The 18336-nt window shown below is 36.5% G+C and overlaps 1 protein-coding gene across 3 annotated transcripts in view; it reads left to right on the top strand.

Moving 5' to 3' along the window:
- The window catches only part of LOC123310568, a 449880-nt gene that overhangs the window by 103111 nt on the left and 328433 nt on the right, over positions 1-18336 (top strand). For all 3 annotated transcript variants that reach the window (XM_044894465.1, XM_044895218.1, XM_044895834.1), the window contains one exon: positions 5849-6382. In XM_044894465.1, the coding sequence (XP_044750400.1) occupies positions 5849-6382 (534 nt within the window). The remainder of the gene's footprint in view (positions 1-5848; positions 6383-18336) is intronic.

Genomic DNA, 18336 nt, shown 5'->3' with positions numbered 1-18336 from the left:
TTCCTGTAGAGTGGTGAGTAATGTCGAATAGTTATCTCCGGTTATTGTTCTACCCTTATCGAAAAAAATCAATCATGATTACTCCATGGCAATCCCAAAAAACTGAAGCAAGAACTTTTCCACCAGGTTTTTGAACACGAAACTTCTTAGGTCTTGGAGAACCAGAGTGTCGCCATTCCATCGATTGTTGCTTTGTTTCTGGATAGGTAGTAGAAATGTACCCAAGTCTCATCCATAGCATGCCAAAGCAACGAACAATAACTCGTTGCCAAAACAACGAACAATAACTCATTAGAAGTGTCAGTGTTGTTGTCAGTGTTGCCAAAGCAACGCAATATATTTTTTATGCATGGAACTGGTCTAGGCTAACTAGATATCAATACATCCTCGTATTTTATGGAAAAATGCTGTAACGCTTAATATTTCATATAAATTGAGGAATTTCTCATAGAGGGTAGCTGGCACTTCTGATTTCTTGTGCCAGAAATGTATAGAATCCTAGAAAATGGAATGAACTACACCATTTCATTCACACAAAGATAAATCTTTTTCAACATAAAATGTGGTAGATATTCAGATGATATCAGAGATTCTCACAAAGTCCATAAAATAATAATATAATTCGAAGCATGAGGATATTGAAGTAGTCGAAAAAACAAAACAAACATATATTATACGTTTTTTTGAATTCTGTAAAATATTAGTTTTCTTTTGAAAATTGACAAAGGAACTTTCGTTTCGTTCAAGGTCAATGTTTTTTAAATACTTTAACTTAACATATAATTCTAGTTCTGGATCAGCTTCAACGTGAAGTATTCTAATCTTTACAAAGTTATAATAAAATAAAATTGCATCGTTGTATATCCGCGCGTAGAATTTTTTGTTATAAGGAAAAATCGTATTGATACGTATATTATAGTTATAGCTTATAGTTTGCTAAGGGAGTTACATTAAATAAGATCTCAAGGTCGCAGTGAAACCCCCTTACCAAACTATAAACTCTGAGGTACTTACATCCCATTGCGATTTTAAGGTCTGCTGTTCACCCCATTAGGGCCGTTCTTACAACTAAGCTCGTCCTGCAGTTCCAGAGTTTCAGTGAACTCCAGGGGAATTGAGAGGGTTTGAAGCAGGCTAAGTCCTTTTTCCTCTAAGTCCTTTTTCCTACTATAATTTTCTGGTTCAAGACTTTCCTTGCATCGATTTGCACTCGTGAGTTTCTGAAAAGCCCATTCTTATATCTTATGCTCAATAAAGCGACAATGTCCTGTGAGGAGGCGAGTGAGAACAGGTAACCTATACTCACTAAGATCCAAATACTTCTTAGATCTCACAGTTTCAAATTCTCGATGAAACTTTTTGGATTGATTCGTTCTTGGAAGATTCTCCCAGAGCGTTTCTCCTTTGGTTTCTTTCTTCTCCAGAAACTTTTTTTTATAAATGCATCCTCTATCACAGAGAGGTTCTGCTCCAGTAAGTGGCGTTTGAGCTCCCTTTCTGGCGAGTATATTGGCCTCTTCGTTTCTGTTGATTCCAGAGTGACCTGGAACCTAGACTTGAGAGACCTTGTTCTCCTTGCTTAAGTCATTGAATTTCCTTCGGCACTCCCATATCAACTTTGAGTCCATGGCATAGGAATTCAGTGCTGGGATAGCAGCTTGACTATCAAAATGGATCACTATATCATATTCTTGATATTTTCTTTCTAGGCTTATGTCTAGGCATGAGATGTATTTTTTAAGAAAGAACTAGACTCCCTGAATTTTAATTCTCTCATTACCCCCTTCAGATATTCTGAGAATGGCCTTATGGGCTACCCTACCTATCACTAGTTGTAGAGGAGTGAGATCTGTAGGCAGGTTCTCATTGCTCCCTTGATGCACGCACAGGGAGCCTTTGGACCTAGTCTGTAGTTTCTCGTACTGGTCTGTTCTGCTTTTGCAAACCAGACTACAGCTCACAATCATTACGTACATCCATCCCAGTATTCAAGGGTTACAAACTCAAGTTTTACCGGGTACACTTGAAGTTCTTATGGCACCACTAGCAGCAGTTTCAACATACTCCTTCCACAAAAGCTTGCTGTCTAGTGTTATTCTCAGATATTTGACTTCAAACTTTCATTCTACAGTATCTCCATTCAACGAGATGAATTTCATAACTGGTAGGTTTCTTTTCATCACTTCTCAATAATTCTGAGGCCCTTCTGTAGCAAGTGAGAGAGGAAACCCTCGAATTTATCTCTTACTATTAAGGGGAAGTATAACGATTCGAGATCAAGACGATCGACATTGGTTGCTTTACGGATGGTACACCAATTACGAAAATATTTCACATCTTTGAGCAATAGCCTGAATAACGTAGGTAATGAGTCAGTTAAAAAGTAGAAATTACCACGTGAGAGGTAATACTTTCAATTATTCCTGAATTTCAGCGTAATTTTGGCATATATCGCTATGAAAATCTTTGCAATATATAAAGAATTGAATCGTCGATGTCACCCCGTCGATAATTTTATCGAAATATGTCGAAAAAACTTCGAAAAATGATTGTGAAAACAAGTTTTATTGACACTAAAGTTCAAGTTTTTTTTTTTTTCTCATAAAAAACTAAATTGGAAAAAAAAGAGACGGGGTTACATCAAGACAAATTAGGAACTACTGAATGCCGTTTTTGAATGGATATTCTTGAGGTATTACTTCCCCTTAAGACTATGCCTACACATTAGAAACCAAGCGCCGTTCGCCTGTGCATGCACCACAAAGCTTCATAGGACAGGAGTGGATATCCGCTAGTGGTTTTGGCAGAGATTTTTTGCCACCAATGCTTACGTGTAACAAACTTAGAATAAACATGAAGAGGTACTGCTATTATGGAACCAGGATGAAACTCATCTCCAAATGACATTTTGCCGTTCTTTCAACGAAAAGTAATAGTAGCTTTACTTGAAAAATGTTACGTGTTTCTACATTTGTAGAGCCTTTTTCGACATTTCATATCTCAGAAACGGGCCATATTTAACCCCATGTTTCTTAATGAAATATTGTTCATTGCCAAGAAATCTGTTGTTTTTTCAATTATTGTCCAGATATTTCGTATTTGTTGGATAGTCCTTTCGGAATCCTGCCTATTCCACCGACTGGTAAGTTTCAGTTATTCATCCGAAAACATTTCAATACCGAGTTCAAGTCATGACTCTGACCTTTTCCTGTACTTCCACCAGTAGGGGATATCGTAATAATTATCTATTTTTGCGATGAATGGTTGATATAATACTTCACTGAATCGCTGAAAGTAACAATTCCCATTTGTATTCTTAGTCTACTTCCCACTGTGGAGATCAAGAACAAAGTTCAGATCAATTTGTTAATTTCCTTTCCCTGCATTATCGATATGTTGCAAAATTATTGAGACCGAGCGCAGTTAACAACGAAGAAATTACAAGAAAATAAGAAAACTGCTCGTTATCTGATCTATATATCGTGATAATTCATTTCTTAGCTCCCTTGCGAAATTTATATGACGAGAAATCGTGTAATTTATTGGACAGTAATCACGATGATTTGCAGTGTGATGGTATTATTTTATACAGTAAAATGGTGATTAAAAACAATCAATGCGCATTTTGGCAGTGAGTGATCAGGTTGGGATACTTCTTATCTTTATCGAATTTTCAGAATTCACGAAGCTATTAACTTTGTTTCAATGAAAATATCCATGAGCTAGAGGTATCCTTCGCAAAAAATGTTTTTCTTCTCTCAAGAAACATGCTGTCAAATATGCACATCTAATAATCGGCGTTTAAACTTTTCTTAGAGCAAGCGAGATTTTGATATGTTGATGGTCCTCGGTTTTTCCGAAAAAAAATTCCTTTGCCTGCCTCGCATCCCTACCTTTTTGCATGATGCAGATTTGCAGCTAAAACCTCTCTGAAACCTTGGTGTCTTTTTCCAAAAAAAGGTACTTGGTTTAATGCTCATAAACTAAAAGTTACCAAAAAAACGGCGGAAGGCTGAATATAATAGAACACACTGACCCTCTTCATAATACACTGCGCAAAAAAATTAACGCACATTCTGAAAATCTCAATATTAATGAAAGTTAACTCTACATTGACTTTATAACTGATTTTTTATGTTCTCTAGGGAAGGTTTTGAACGATACAAGACACATTAAATGGAAGAAAAATTCAGGAATTCACCGAATCTTATGTGAAATGAACAATTTTCAAATGAAATGCTGATAAGTGATTTAATACTTGGTATTTCCACCCCTTGCGTTAATTACAGCTCGGCAACGACGGTTCATACTCAAAATGAGTGATCTTAAAATGTTCTGAACTAATCCTTCCCAGATTTCTCCGAGTTGGATTCCTAAGTCATTAAGAGTAGCTGGATGATTTTCTGAACTTCTCAGCCTTCTATTGAGGTTGTCCCAAACCTGCTCAATCGGATTGAGATCTGGGACTTCTTGCTGGCCATTCCATTCGAGAGACTTCAACCTCTTCAAGGTACTCCTGAACGATGCGCGCACTACGGGGTCTGGCATTATCGTCCATAAAAATTAAATTTTCACCAATGTATGGGGCAAATGGCACTTCATGCTCTTCAAGAATGTTCCTTATATACTTATCAGCATTCATAGCTCCATTATCAACGACCACTAGGTCTGTGCGAGCAGTCAAAGATATTCCACCTCATACCATAATCGATCCTCCCCCGAAACCAGTAGTATTCAGGAAATTGCACTGAGCATATCTTTCATGTGCACGTCTGTATACAAGGAAACGTCGATCACAATGGTAGAGGCAGAATCTAGACTCATCTGTGAAGAGAACTCTTTCCCAATCGGCCTCTTCCCAATGGATATGCTCTCTCGCAAAATCCAAACGCGCCCTTCGATGGGCTGGGTTCTTGAATGGCAGTTGTTACCCGTGGTCTACCCTGTCCTGGTCTTCGGACATTCATACCTGTCTCCCTGAATCGCTGCAACATTCTGGACACACTTGTATGGGAAACTCCAAACTTTTCTGCAATTCTTGTGTATGTCCACCCTTCTCGCAAAACTACCGCTTGGGCACATTCCTCTTGGGTCAAATTGCGTGTTTCGCGTTGCATAGCGATCGAGTGTAGAAAATCAAACGAAAGAAAAACTATTGATCACTAGAATTGATCGAGAACAACTGATTTTAGAATGGAGCCAATACATTCAAAAACTGATAATATCATCTTTTTTTATTCCTGCTGGGAAAAAACATCTGTATTGAAGAAAACCGTTGAAAGTGGATAACATATGCATGCATAATTCTGATAAAAATAATTATCATTGAGAACACCTTCAGTTGTAGAATAAATTTGAAATTTCCATAATATGCGTTAATTTTTTTGCGCAGTGTAGTTTGGTAGTTGAAGTACGCTAAATTTTAATTCCAGCTACATTAATATTGAAATTTGAAAACGTGAAAAATTTTCCACTTTTGACGCCCCATATCTCATAAGGGGTGCATATTTGATCCCATATTTATTTCGTCGCTAAATATTGACGTTTTCTCTGCCTCTTTAGTAAACCCCTATATATGAATCTTCACATTGTCCTTGAAGCTTAATGAACTTTTATGTACTACATATTGTAGTTTATGCCTCCTACGATAATAATTGTATATTTCAGTTTCTTCACAATTGAATACATAACTAATCTTTAGTACTTGAGTGTTCGGTTGATATTATCTGTCAAATGAAGGCTATCAAGAATTTTTATTACAAATTTTCTATATCTCTTCTGAATTCAATTACCTCTTAGATCCTCTCATGTTCCGTAGTTGAATTGTTCATTTGTTTTCATTTTTCAGGTGACTCCTGCTGGTCGCCCGGCTCTAACATACGACAACCAATCATGGAAAGAAAAGCCCGACAATGAGACCGGGGAACCAGGAGATTCGTCCGCCAAAATATCAGAAGCGAAGCAGAGTAAGACGAAACGAGTGAAGAACTTTTTGAAGAATAAATACAAGACTGCGATCGGATCGAAATCGGGCAGTTCGGACCAGAGCTCGTCCAGCGAATCGGCTTCGTGGTATTTGGAAAAAATCACCGTTCAAAGTGAAATTAGTGAACTGGACGAAGTGTTCGAAGATGCGTGCGAATCGTTCGATGATCCAAAATCGTGTGAACAATATCAAATCGCCAATGTTATATTGATCAAGCGCCCAGCTGAAGATCCTGAAAAAACTGATCTGATAGTGGATGGGTCGATGGACAATAAAGTTTCTTGTTCAGATGCAACAAATTCAGGAGTTACCTCAGCTTTCTTGACCGAATCGCAAGAAACGCCAGATGGTGACGTTGAAGATGAAATTGCAGACATGTGCGAAGAAATGAAAAAGGTGAGTTGGTGAAAATAAGTTGAATAAAAGTGTAAGTAAGAACAAGCCTTGCCATTACTTATCAATCGGTTTTCAAATCATTATCATGATACCATGGAAAAAACATAATAATGAAATAAAGGAAAAAAATCGAATAATTTTAAATTAATCGGTAGATATTCTGCAAATGATGGACTTAGGCTAAGATCTCGAGTAGATGGAAACATAATTCTAGATCCAGAACCAAAATAGTTAAATTAAATCGTTATGTATCATTATACAGGGTTGGGATAAAGTTTGGCACCAAATTAATATATTTAAAACGGATCGGACGGTAATTTTGAAATTTATTGTCAGGAGGTGAATGGCAAGCACTTCGAACATTTAAAATGATTTTTTTTTAATTATTTTCAATAAATTTTTTCTACTAGTAAAAGCCCTGTATTTCTTCTTTTTATAGATTTTCATAAAAAATACGTCATGAAAAGCAGAAAGAGTTATCTAATACAAAGTATTCCGTTTTATTTCTCACTATTGATACAAATAACAACGATTTATTTATTTGAATGGATTTTTTCTCAAATGTACAAAAAGACTGTCTTCTTTTTACAGATAATTTTTACATGGAACCCGATATGGACAGATCCGAAACAAGGTGCACTTTCAGAATCTGCAGAAATATACAGGGTGTCCCATTTAAATAAAAAAAGTTTTGTCATTTCCGGTTAAACCGGAAGTATCTCATTAATGAAAATATGCCCGTTTTGTTTTAAAGATATTTATTTGGTGCCAAACTTTATCCCAACCCTGTATTGTCCTGATTGTCCCTGAGTACCAAAGTACCTAGTCAGGGTAATTATCACACAATTAGGCCCTTAATATTCCATAAAAATAAATATTTTTTGTCGATTAGGTGTGTGCAGTGTGGAAATTCATTAATGAAATATCTCCAAATTATTAGCAAAGCGTCTCACATAAATCTTGACGTGTGACCAATCTTGCTCTACGTGATAATGATGCAGCAAAAACAATATCAGTTTGTCCACGAATAACTTCGTTAGCACTTTCATAGCGGTGTTTTTCCTTCTGCGTTATTCACTTACCCTATAACGATACACCAACGTTTTAAAATTATTCCGAAGACAGAAACCACAGAGAATAAATCCTGAGAATACGCAGGCTGAAAAATCAGCTCACAAAATCCAACCACTTTGTTTTGAACACATTATTTCGATAACGTCGGAATCCATCAAGATAGAAACACATTCGTGTCTTATATTGGGAGGACAATTTCCAATTGGCGGATGGCAAACACGTGCACGCTATCTACCAATTAGATTGGTCCCTTTCTTAGTTATTAGTTTTTTAGTAACTCTATATAAAATAAACATTTGTCTCGGGACACTCAGTATGCGGAATATCGATCACCTCTTTTATCCTAAGCCCAAACAACTTGCGCACTACTTTGCATTATTAAAACATAACTTATAGTTCGCCGCCTTAAGATGAAAGGTGATGGCAAGTTAGGTGAGTATAAATGAAAGTGTTTATTTATGCACATACTGAGGAAACAGAAAGAGGTAATAAATATGTAAAATCTCAGGAATTATATTGAGTATGTAAATATTATATCGGTGCATCACGACCGGCTTCTTTTATCATATGACCGTTCACACCCGCATTTATATCTCCTTCGCGAGGAATATAAATATTGCTATGTAAATGCCAACTTTCTTGCATAGTTTTTATCGATGGATGTAAAATGGGAAATATTTCGTGTGGCACGGTTCGATAGATGGCGCCTGTAAGATTCCTTTCCTCGTTCCTTTCACACCACGGGTTTTTACCGGAAAACAACCGGATGAAATAATCATCGGGTTTTATCCGTACAGTGGGCACAACGAGCTCCCAAATCTCGCGGCGATAAGCCCCGCCGAATGTGCAATCTGGTTGTTTTCCGGTGCGAAACTGAACCGGAACACGTGTGAACGATCTCATTATCATCAGGTGAAAACCCGATGGTAAAAACCTGATGGTGTGAAATGAGTCTGAAGGATGATTAAATCGTCTTAAGTACCAACCTCACTTTTTTTTTCAAATTATGAATCAGCAGCTGCAGCTGTTGACTGTCGGATAATAATAAATCCTTCCCTTATACAGGGCAAGTCTTTCATTTGTACATATATTAAAACAAAAGTTAGTTGAAGTCGAGAGAAACACTTTTTCCCTTCACCATTTTTTCCAATTTGGCTTGGTTGAAAGTAAGCAAGCTGTTGAAAATCCATACAGAAAATCGAATTTTGTATTTCACTGAGGGTGTAACCAAATGGAATGATTTCCGGAAAATAGTTTCTCATTGACTTGTGAATCTTCTCCGATCACAAATGAAATAGAAATCGAATATTCAATATTTATCGCCAACGAAATTGCGGTAACTAATCAATTGTATTATTGATACTTTTTTCGTCGACCTGAACAAAAAATGACCATTTCCGAACAAAAAGTCGACTATTTTTGAAGGCGTGTACTTTTCGTCCTGATTCACTTTTTGTACTGATTTACTTTTTGTCCGGCTGTTCGTCACTAAGCAATATGTTTGATCCCGGGGTGATTGAATCAATTTTCTGAATACAGGATTTGATGAAAACATTACTGCCTGTGACAATAACTGTCATTTGATGTTGTCAAATTAATTCGTTACAAAATCGGCTAGATTTCACCAATAAATTAGGTACGTGGTCTGAATATTAGTGTTCAATATAATCAAGAATGGATAGCGATATGGATAACAGTAACAATTCACCAGAGCTCAGGGAATTGGCAATTACGGACACCTAGAAGAGGTCATAAAACGGTTAAATACTTACTTTCATAAAGGTATGCGATGTCAACGAAAATATGTAATATGCACCTCGGCAAAAAACTGTCTATATTGTCTCGCCTTCTTGCTATCCTTAGCTGCGCCTCGGCGATCAATTTGGAAGTTCGACTGTAATAGACAGTTTTTCATCTTTGGTACATAAATAACTATATCATTTCATTTCATGAAAAGTGTGTTCATGCTTGTTTCCTCAATATAACTCATTTTCAAGGGTGAAAAGATATAATTAATGCTCAGAAAACTATTTTCAGGATCGCAGCAGTAGTATAGCTCATTTTGAATACTTAAATTGTGTATTACTTCTCTTCTAGGCCGAATTGAAACAAATAGTGAACTAAAAAAGTGTTGCTTTAGTCATCAAAAGTCTACTGTTGAAATGTACATGGTGTGTGTAAACAAATGCGAAGGACTTAAGGAGATGATTCCTCAATGAAAATAAGCAGGGGTAATTCCTATAAATTTTTATCGAAATCGACCTCCCTTCCAAGATATAGCCTTTGGAAGGCGATGGCGAGTTTACAGTTTTTAATTTTTTTTACGGGTTCTAAAAAACACCGAGTCATAAAACTAAAAATAATATGATGCACAAAGTAGATGTTACCTACAAGCAGTTCTGATCACTGTTCATTTCATTTCATCCTATAAGCGCTAAAATACCTACATGCATCAACTCTCTGCCTCATAGACCTTCGTATACTGCTTGTAAGTTTTTATTTATTCCGAGGGAAGTAACACTGTATCGAAATTTTGCAAGAGACTTTCTTCTCCAGAATTGAATGGGAAACCGTAAGAGAATTTTATTTTTCGAAAATCTATCCCACGAAAACAATTTTTAAAGGAAAATCATAAGTTGTTGTTATTTTCAACCCCTAATAATGAAGTTATGAGATCTAAAAAAATTGTGTGAGTAACATCTACTTAGGGCTCCATATGATGTATAGTTTTATGAGTCAGTGTTTTTTAGAACCCGTAAAAAAAATTAAATACTGTCAACTCATGAAAAACCACCTTTTATTGCAATTCAATGATTCATTAGCTCGATTTCATCTTCGAATGCTCACAATTATTTCCAACTAGCTGACCCGGCAAACCTAGTTTTGCCATTTAAATTATTTCTAGGGTAGATAATAATAACTAAGTCATCGTGATTGCTCGATTGGTCGTAAGAAAAAGGAATGCCTTTTTTTCTGTTCTGTACAATTTTTTTTGGGAATATTTTGTTATATAAACCTTGCCCTAACAATAATAAACACAACAAAAAAAGAATTGTCCAATTTGGTGCGATCGTTTGAACAATAAAGCATTTTGAAGTAAACCATAGATCCTCTTTTATTAATATGGATTTTATGAAATGCCATAAGAAATCACTCTTGTAATGAACTTTTTCTTCTTTGAAGGAATATCAAATCTTTTGTGTAAAATTTCTAAAGTTTACTTATCTCACACAAAAATTGCCCTCTTAACTCCTTATTTTCACCACATTTGCACTCAATTATGGATGTAAATTCAAGGCCATTAAGCCGAAATATTCGTTCCTGCTAAATCTGAGTAAACTGGACTTTTAATGGATGGTGAACTGTTCGCTTTCCTCTTCCTTAATTTTAATGCTTCAAATGAAGAAATCCCATAAATCTCCATACATAATTGAATGGGATGTTATGCAAATGCCTGAAGTAAATTTGTATAAAACTCCTCTTCACGTAATCTCGGTTAATTTGAGGTAAGATATGACCATTTTTGGATCCGTTCGACATAAGAACTAGCGAACAACATAAGTTATCCATTAAGACAGTATGTCTTGCAGGATTTCCGTCTCATACTGAGCATGCTCGCTTAATTCTTATGAACCGATTTTACCATGTACCATGGCTTATATTTCACTTTTAGGATGATGAATATAAGTAATAGTATAATAGTAGTCCTAATCTTAAAATTATTTCGAGACCGTTTTGAAGGTCTTTGCGAAATTTGAAAGATATGTTCTCAGTCGACATTTTTCAAATCGCTCGAACTCCTATAATAAGGTAGTCAAGATAAAAAATCGATCAAAACTTGAGAAAAATCTTATGGTAGGAAAACAAATAAAAATTAATGCGTCGGACCTCCACATTGTCTTTCGTACCTACTCAGAAACGCGTCGTCTGCTAATAAGTTGTCGAAGTGCCGCTGAGACTGTGGAAGATGGTGCTTCTCTATATGTAAGATAAGGGGCCAAGGCGACAAATCATTTTCTTCAAAATGAAATAACGCAGTTCTGGCGTAATGAACGGATAATACGGTACCTACGGTTGGAATACGTTGAAGCCGTTCAGAATATGTTTCATCTTCAGTAAAAGTCCCTCGGTTTTCAAGATATTCGACATTCTCGATCAGATCACCTGTTCTGACTCCACTGCAATCTTGCGTATTATACGTGAACGTTTTCAACGAAACTGCATGGAAGTGATTGGTACCCATTTCCAGTAGGTACCTATTTAATAAACTAATCACAAAAGTAAGTACTCTTCCACTATTTCAACTGTCACTTCGTTATCGATGGAAATTGTGAAACGAAATTTCGGTATCAGATAATACTCGATAAAATCTTCAACATGAGGTATCGTAACTCACCTCAACCCTATTCAAATCAAGGGGTTGCGCTCATCCCCGTTGCAGTTTCGGGGAATCAAAGAGCGGAACAGTATACTTTCGAGTTCAATTAAGTCGTGTCGTGTTCGGGGTTCAATAATATAGCTATTATAATACAGACTAGAATATAAAACGATTGTTTGGGGAAGTTGAAGAAATATGAATTATGAAATCGTATATCATCAGTCATGTAGTTTTAACAAAACAAAAGATCTACATGGTCGCAGTCTCCGAAAGACTAATTGAACCACAATGACCCCGGTTCACGTAGTTTTAATTATCGATTAAAATTCAATCTAGGAGGACTCTGCATGTTCTGAAATTTTTTAGGGTTTTCACTTCCAGTCTCTAAAACAAAATCAATTAAAAAATTGGAATAACCGATTTCCTCCTGCGTAAATTCTTGCACTAATTTGTCAGGAGTAAACCAGATCGATGGAAATTTTGAAACGAAATTTCAGAATCTGATAGTACTCAATCTTCAACATGAGGTATCGTAACACCCCTCATCCCTATTCAAAATCAATGAGTTGTGCTCTCTCCCGTTGCAGTTACGGGGATGCAAAGAGCGGAACAATCACTCCACCTCGAATCAGACGGGTGATTTTCCACGTTCTCATTTTAAAGCCGGAAAATCGTTGTGTTAAATTTTCGTTGCATCACACTCTACTTAAATTAAGTTCTATCTGTGAAAATAATTTAATCAATTGCAATGTAATTAAAATTATCTTCAGAAACTCTTTAGGGTTTTCACTGTCACGAAACAAAATCAATTAAAAAATAGATTTGCTCCTGCGTAAATTTTTCCACAATTTGTCAGGAGCAAATCAGATCTTGCCTGACAATGAACGAAAAATGGAACTTTTGAGATGAAGTAGATCTTTTGTTTTGCACACGACACGACTTACGGCAGTTTTCAATAAACCTATCTATCCCTTGTTTCAGTTACTGAAGATAGAAAAACCATCTGATTTCGTTTCTATGATAAATCTGTAGATATATCTTAGAATAGTTTCCAATCGTCAGTAAGTGAAACGATGGACAGGTAGGTTTATTAAAAACGGCTGTTAATTAAACTCGAAAGTATACAGTTACATGTAGTGGAAGAGGACTGGGGGAATGAAAATCCGGTATGGAATGCAAACGTTTTGCCCTTTTTTATGGTCTTTTTCAAGGCTATTCATATGGAAAAACCCCTTAGAATATTCAGGAGTAAACATGATCAATGGTCAAAGACAGGCCAAGTCATTTCTCTCTTACTAGACGAGCTGGACCAAAAAAGTTCTCTCACTCAGTAAACCAGAACTGGGGAAATTGACGGGCGCACTCACAGAGTAGTGTCCCGTGAGGTATCTCAAACCCATGAAAAAACGGCCCGATGGCACATATCGCTTCTGTCAAGAAGCCACTGAGACAGCCAGACACTTGTTATGCGAGTACGAAGCTGTTTATCGGAAAAGGCTACAACACCTTGGTTCGTGGTTCCAAGAGCCAGAACGAGTAATTAATAAATGTGACACCCAGAAAGGTGGTGAAGTTTGAGTGAAGTTTGAGACTTTACTGCCTGACTGGAAAACAGCGCGGGGATGCACAATAGATCTTTAGGTCAAGGTGCGAGGTTGGATGACCTTTCGCCCCTCCTCTAATCTAATTTGAAACATTCAGTGGGTCATGAACAGTTTCGAACATTAAACTAGACATTTGTAATTGAATGAAATTTTTAACAATTGTTTATTTGGTCTTGGATGAGCAGTTTATTTACATTGCAAACAAATATTAGTTATATGATATAATCCTGACTTATATTTCGGGTTCTCGAGGTCCCGACTTATTTGAAAATTAATTAATTCCTTGGCCCTTCGACGTCTTCATGAAGGCATAGCAACCCTTCTTTTTAGTACTAAGAACTACGAGGATGTATTGATATCCAGTTAGCCTAGACCAATTCCATGCAAAAAAAAAATATTGCGTTACCATAGCAACGAACATTAACTCATTAGAAGTGTCAGTGTGAAGATTGAGGTCAAAAAAGTAAACCAGAGCTACGCAATAAGCTAAAAGAAAGAAGATGTCCAAAGAAATTGTGAAAATCGAAAAATTGTAGTATCGAGCCATCATCAAGTACGTGTATTTAACAGGGTTAAGAGGTAAGCAGATTTACGAAGATATGCTCAATACCCTTGGTGATCAATGTCCTTCGTATACGACTGTGGAAAATTGGACTAAATGCTTGAAAAGAGGTAAATTATCCATTGAAGATGATGACCGATCGGGAAGGCCAGTTTCTGTGTCAGTCCCCGAAAATATCGATGCAGTTCATGACATGATTTTATCCGACCGTCGAATTGGGCTGAAACGGATATCTGAAGCACTGAATATTTCATACGAACGCGTTCATCGTATAGTTCACGTCAATTTGGACATGAGAAATATTGCTGCAAAATGCATCCCCAAATGTTTGAATGTTGACCAAAAGCGTGCATCGCGTTCGATCTGTGCTCGATTTGAGAACGATGTAGACTTCTTGAACCGAATTGTTACTATGGAAAAGACTTTGGTACATTTATACGATCCAGAAACCAAGCAACAATCGATGGAATGGCGACACTCTGGCTGAGCAAGACCTAAGAAATTTCGTGTCCAAAAATCTGCTGGAAACGTCCTTGCTTCAGTTTTTTGGGATTGCCATGGAGTAATCATGATTGATTTTTTTGGATAAGGGTAGAACAATAACCGGAGATTACTATTCGACATTACTGACCACTCTACGGAAAAAAATTTAAAGCGAAAAGACTCGGAAAGCTATGTGTTTTGTTTTTGCAGGACAACACCTCTGCACACAAATCTCATGTTGCCATGCAAAAAATTCGTGATTTAAAGTTTGAATTACTAGAACACCCCCCTTATTCAACAGATTTGGCTTCATCGGACTATCATATCTTTCCTCAACTGAAAAAAAGTTTAAAAGGTCGTAAATTTTCTTCCAACGAGGAGGTTATAAAAGCTGTGGAGGTCTGGTTTACAGAGCAAGAAGAAAAATTTTTTTTGAAAGGTCTAGAGACTATGCAGGTTCGCTATAATTAATGTATAAAATGAAGAGGAGAATATGTTGAGTAATTTTGACACTGATATTTTGTTTGGTTCTCTAGTAGGCTACGAATTTGTCAATATATCCTCGTAAGTAGGCTCAGCAGAAAGCTAGTACAGCCTCCGTGAAATGTTCGGTAATGCGATATGATTGGATGTAGACAGAAGTACAAATCCTGCTCAGGAAGAGCCTCGGGAGAATCTCATAAACAACATAACGCGAATGAAAGTAATGAGAATCACTCCAATCGCAGAGTGATATCTATACTCTAATCGGACGAAACAATGGGAGAACTTTTTTCTGTTGGCGCTTCTTGTTAGTACCATCATCTTATAAAACGTTCCGGCGAATAATAACGAGGAAAATAGTAATTTGTAGAATTGTTTCCGTATTGGGAATGTCCTTATAGAGACACGGCGACATGATCAGATTCGCCACACGAACCGGGTAAGCCGGAGGTTTAAGAGGGTCGAGGGTCGACAAGGAGAGCCCGGAAGCTGTATGGCTCTGCGAGATATTTAAACGGCACGAGTACTGTGCACTTTCACCCGTCGAAGATACACACCACTCATATATGTCACAATATTATAATGTTAACGGACTCGTTGTGCTCCACGGAGGTCCATCATGTGGAATACGAATCGCTTTGGATGCAGGCAGGGCCGGCAAACAAGAATGACATAAAAATTTCATTTTTCTTTTTCAAAATCGAGAGAAGCCCTTTAGTATATGAAAAAACAGCAATAAATGTGCCCTACCTTTGAATAAAGTTATTATAGGAAGAAGTGGTTGAAGAATATATTATGAATAAAGGATTGAGTTACAAGAGAATGAAGTATCTGTTACAAAAATAAACACGAGAAAAAAGAGAGAATTTAAACCATAAATGTCTTGTCGGAGTTTCACTCAATATGAAAGAGGAGATATATGAAAACGAATTTTGGCCAAATGGAATCAAATTTCAAGATTTGATTTCAGCAGAGGACAACATTTTTTAGGGAAAAACCAAGCTTGAACCCCCACATCTCTTGGAGGAATTTTTGGGTTCGTTAAAAACATATTACATACAGCAAACAAAATATCAACCCACAAAAATAACAGCTACAAGAACTACCTGTATAAACAACATATTCACAAATATTGAGGAATCTTACGAAACAAAAATTTTGAAAGCAAAAATTTCTGATCAAATTTCACAAGAGATAAGCTTCAAAATAGGAATGAGGGAAAAATTGAGACATACAAAGGAATATACTCACAAAAAAATATCAAACTTTTCAAACAATTACTATTACACTCGTTATTACAAAACACAAATGGACCGTATGAAATACCAGACAATTTGATATCTTTTATGGTTTCATGGTTTTATTAGTTGAAGTTGAGATAATTTTCATTGAGAAAGGTAGAGGTTAATACAAGAAAAAATGGTCACAGATAATCCCCTAATCAACGAATCTACTTTTGATTGAAAACCTGTACACGTTTCTGAAAGGATCATGTGAACTTACATTGACATTACATGACAAAAGAATAGTTCAAGAAAAATAATTCACTTCTTAATGAAGCAAAAACTAATTTTATACTATTTTTTACCAACGAATTCAGGAAATGAGAGAAAGAGTAATATAAAACTATGGCCCAATTGCAGAAAAGTAAATTAAGATTTGATGCCCCGTCAAAATTTGAAACTTTTGAAGGAAAAGTATTGCATTTTAATGGACATTATTACAACTGGACGAAAGCCAATTAAAATACGACATCCTCGAATCAACCAAATTTTTGGGAATGTATATGTATTTAGACATAAACCTCAACTAGAAGGAGCATATATATTATTTATATGAATAAATAACAACGGCAGTTTATGGTTTCAGAGTCATTGGCAGATATCTCTGCAGATGTACACGAAGACCTGAAGTCTGCCATGCAATGATAGGAGTATGGCATTATATTTTGTGGGTCAGGGAATATAAAACAACTGTTTATTCTACAGAAAAAGCACTAAGAATACTCAGTAACATCAAATATAATGACTCTTGCAGGAGTTTTTCAATAAATCTGCAATATTGACGATGTATGCACTCTATATATAAAAATGAGTCCTTTTCATCAGGAACAACAAATCTCTATTTGAGCAGCATGAATAGAGAAGGACCTCGTACTACACAAGAAATGATGATTTTATCTATCCCAAGCATAACCTTACAACATTTCAGAAGCAGACAGAATATAGATACAAAACGTGCAGTACGCAGTACTCCTACCAGAAACCGGTCGGGCATCTCGGAAATATTAAATTGGAGAAGCGAAAATAACGTAGATTTGTCGTTTCAACAATGCGACCTAGTCATGCACAAACGTAGAAAAATCCCAAGGAAGTTGAAAACATCTTAATACGTGATCTTTGTCACTCATCAGTACAGTGCAGTGATAGATATTTCAACCGGAGGGTGGGGCCTTAAGCGAAACCGGTTGGTCGCTGTGAGTAATATATTCAAATTTCAATCTCTTTTCTGATGATGAAGTGTTTTTAGTAGCAGGAATGTTTCTTTCATCATCCTCAGAAATGTTTCATTTAACTCATATCTTTTTAACTGTCGGTGGATCCTTTGGTTCTGTTTTAGCCTTTGCCTGGTTTCGATTTTCTTTCTCCCTCACCTCGAATGAAATGGCCCAGTGATGCTGACGAATTAGAAGCAACTGGATGTCAATGACTGCTACCAGGTCCCACACCGTCATCGTAATATGTTCCAGCCATTACAACCACATGAGGCTCCTTTGTACTTGTTTCTGAATTCAGGTTCATGACATCAGAAAGCCCAACTCCAATATCAGCAATGGTGGTATTTGTGTTTTGTGAAGAATTTACTTAATCGTCATTTGTTGTCTTAAAATAGATGCAACAATGTTACTCGGGTTTTTCTGGATTGAAGAAGTGTTGCCACTTAAATGACAAATATGAGTTGGAAATAAGTTCAGGTGTACTGTCTGCAATATCTTCCTGATTCAAAGGAATATTTGTGTTTTCTTCAGGTCTAAACCTGAAGAATGAAGACATGTAGCTTGGAAAAATATTAGGATTGGTGGCCATATACCTGTCTTTCTGAAGCCATTACTTGCATTGTGAACAGTTGCAATTTTTCCACACGCTTCATTAAACAAAACCCAATTTGTAAATGGGTCGCGTTTTTAAGAAAATAATGTGTTCCGCTTACTCTTGCTCAATTTCAGTTGAAAACGTTTTTTTGAATCTTTCTGAATCTTTAGAGTTACACTCCAAGGTTTTATTTACATTGAGATCATGTCTTCTAAGCCTCGCCAGAGGAATACCAAATGTTTTTGCGGCCACATATCATTCCACTTTTTTGTCGCTTC

The sequence above is a fragment of the Coccinella septempunctata genome, chromosome 1 (assembly GCF_907165205.1).
Source record: "Coccinella septempunctata chromosome 1, icCocSept1.1, whole genome shotgun sequence".
Classification (NCBI taxonomy): Eukaryota; Metazoa; Arthropoda; class Insecta; order Coleoptera; family Coccinellidae; genus Coccinella; species Coccinella septempunctata.
The sequence above is the reverse complement of the archived record's forward strand: the minus strand, read 5'-3'. Positions and strand labels throughout refer to the sequence as shown.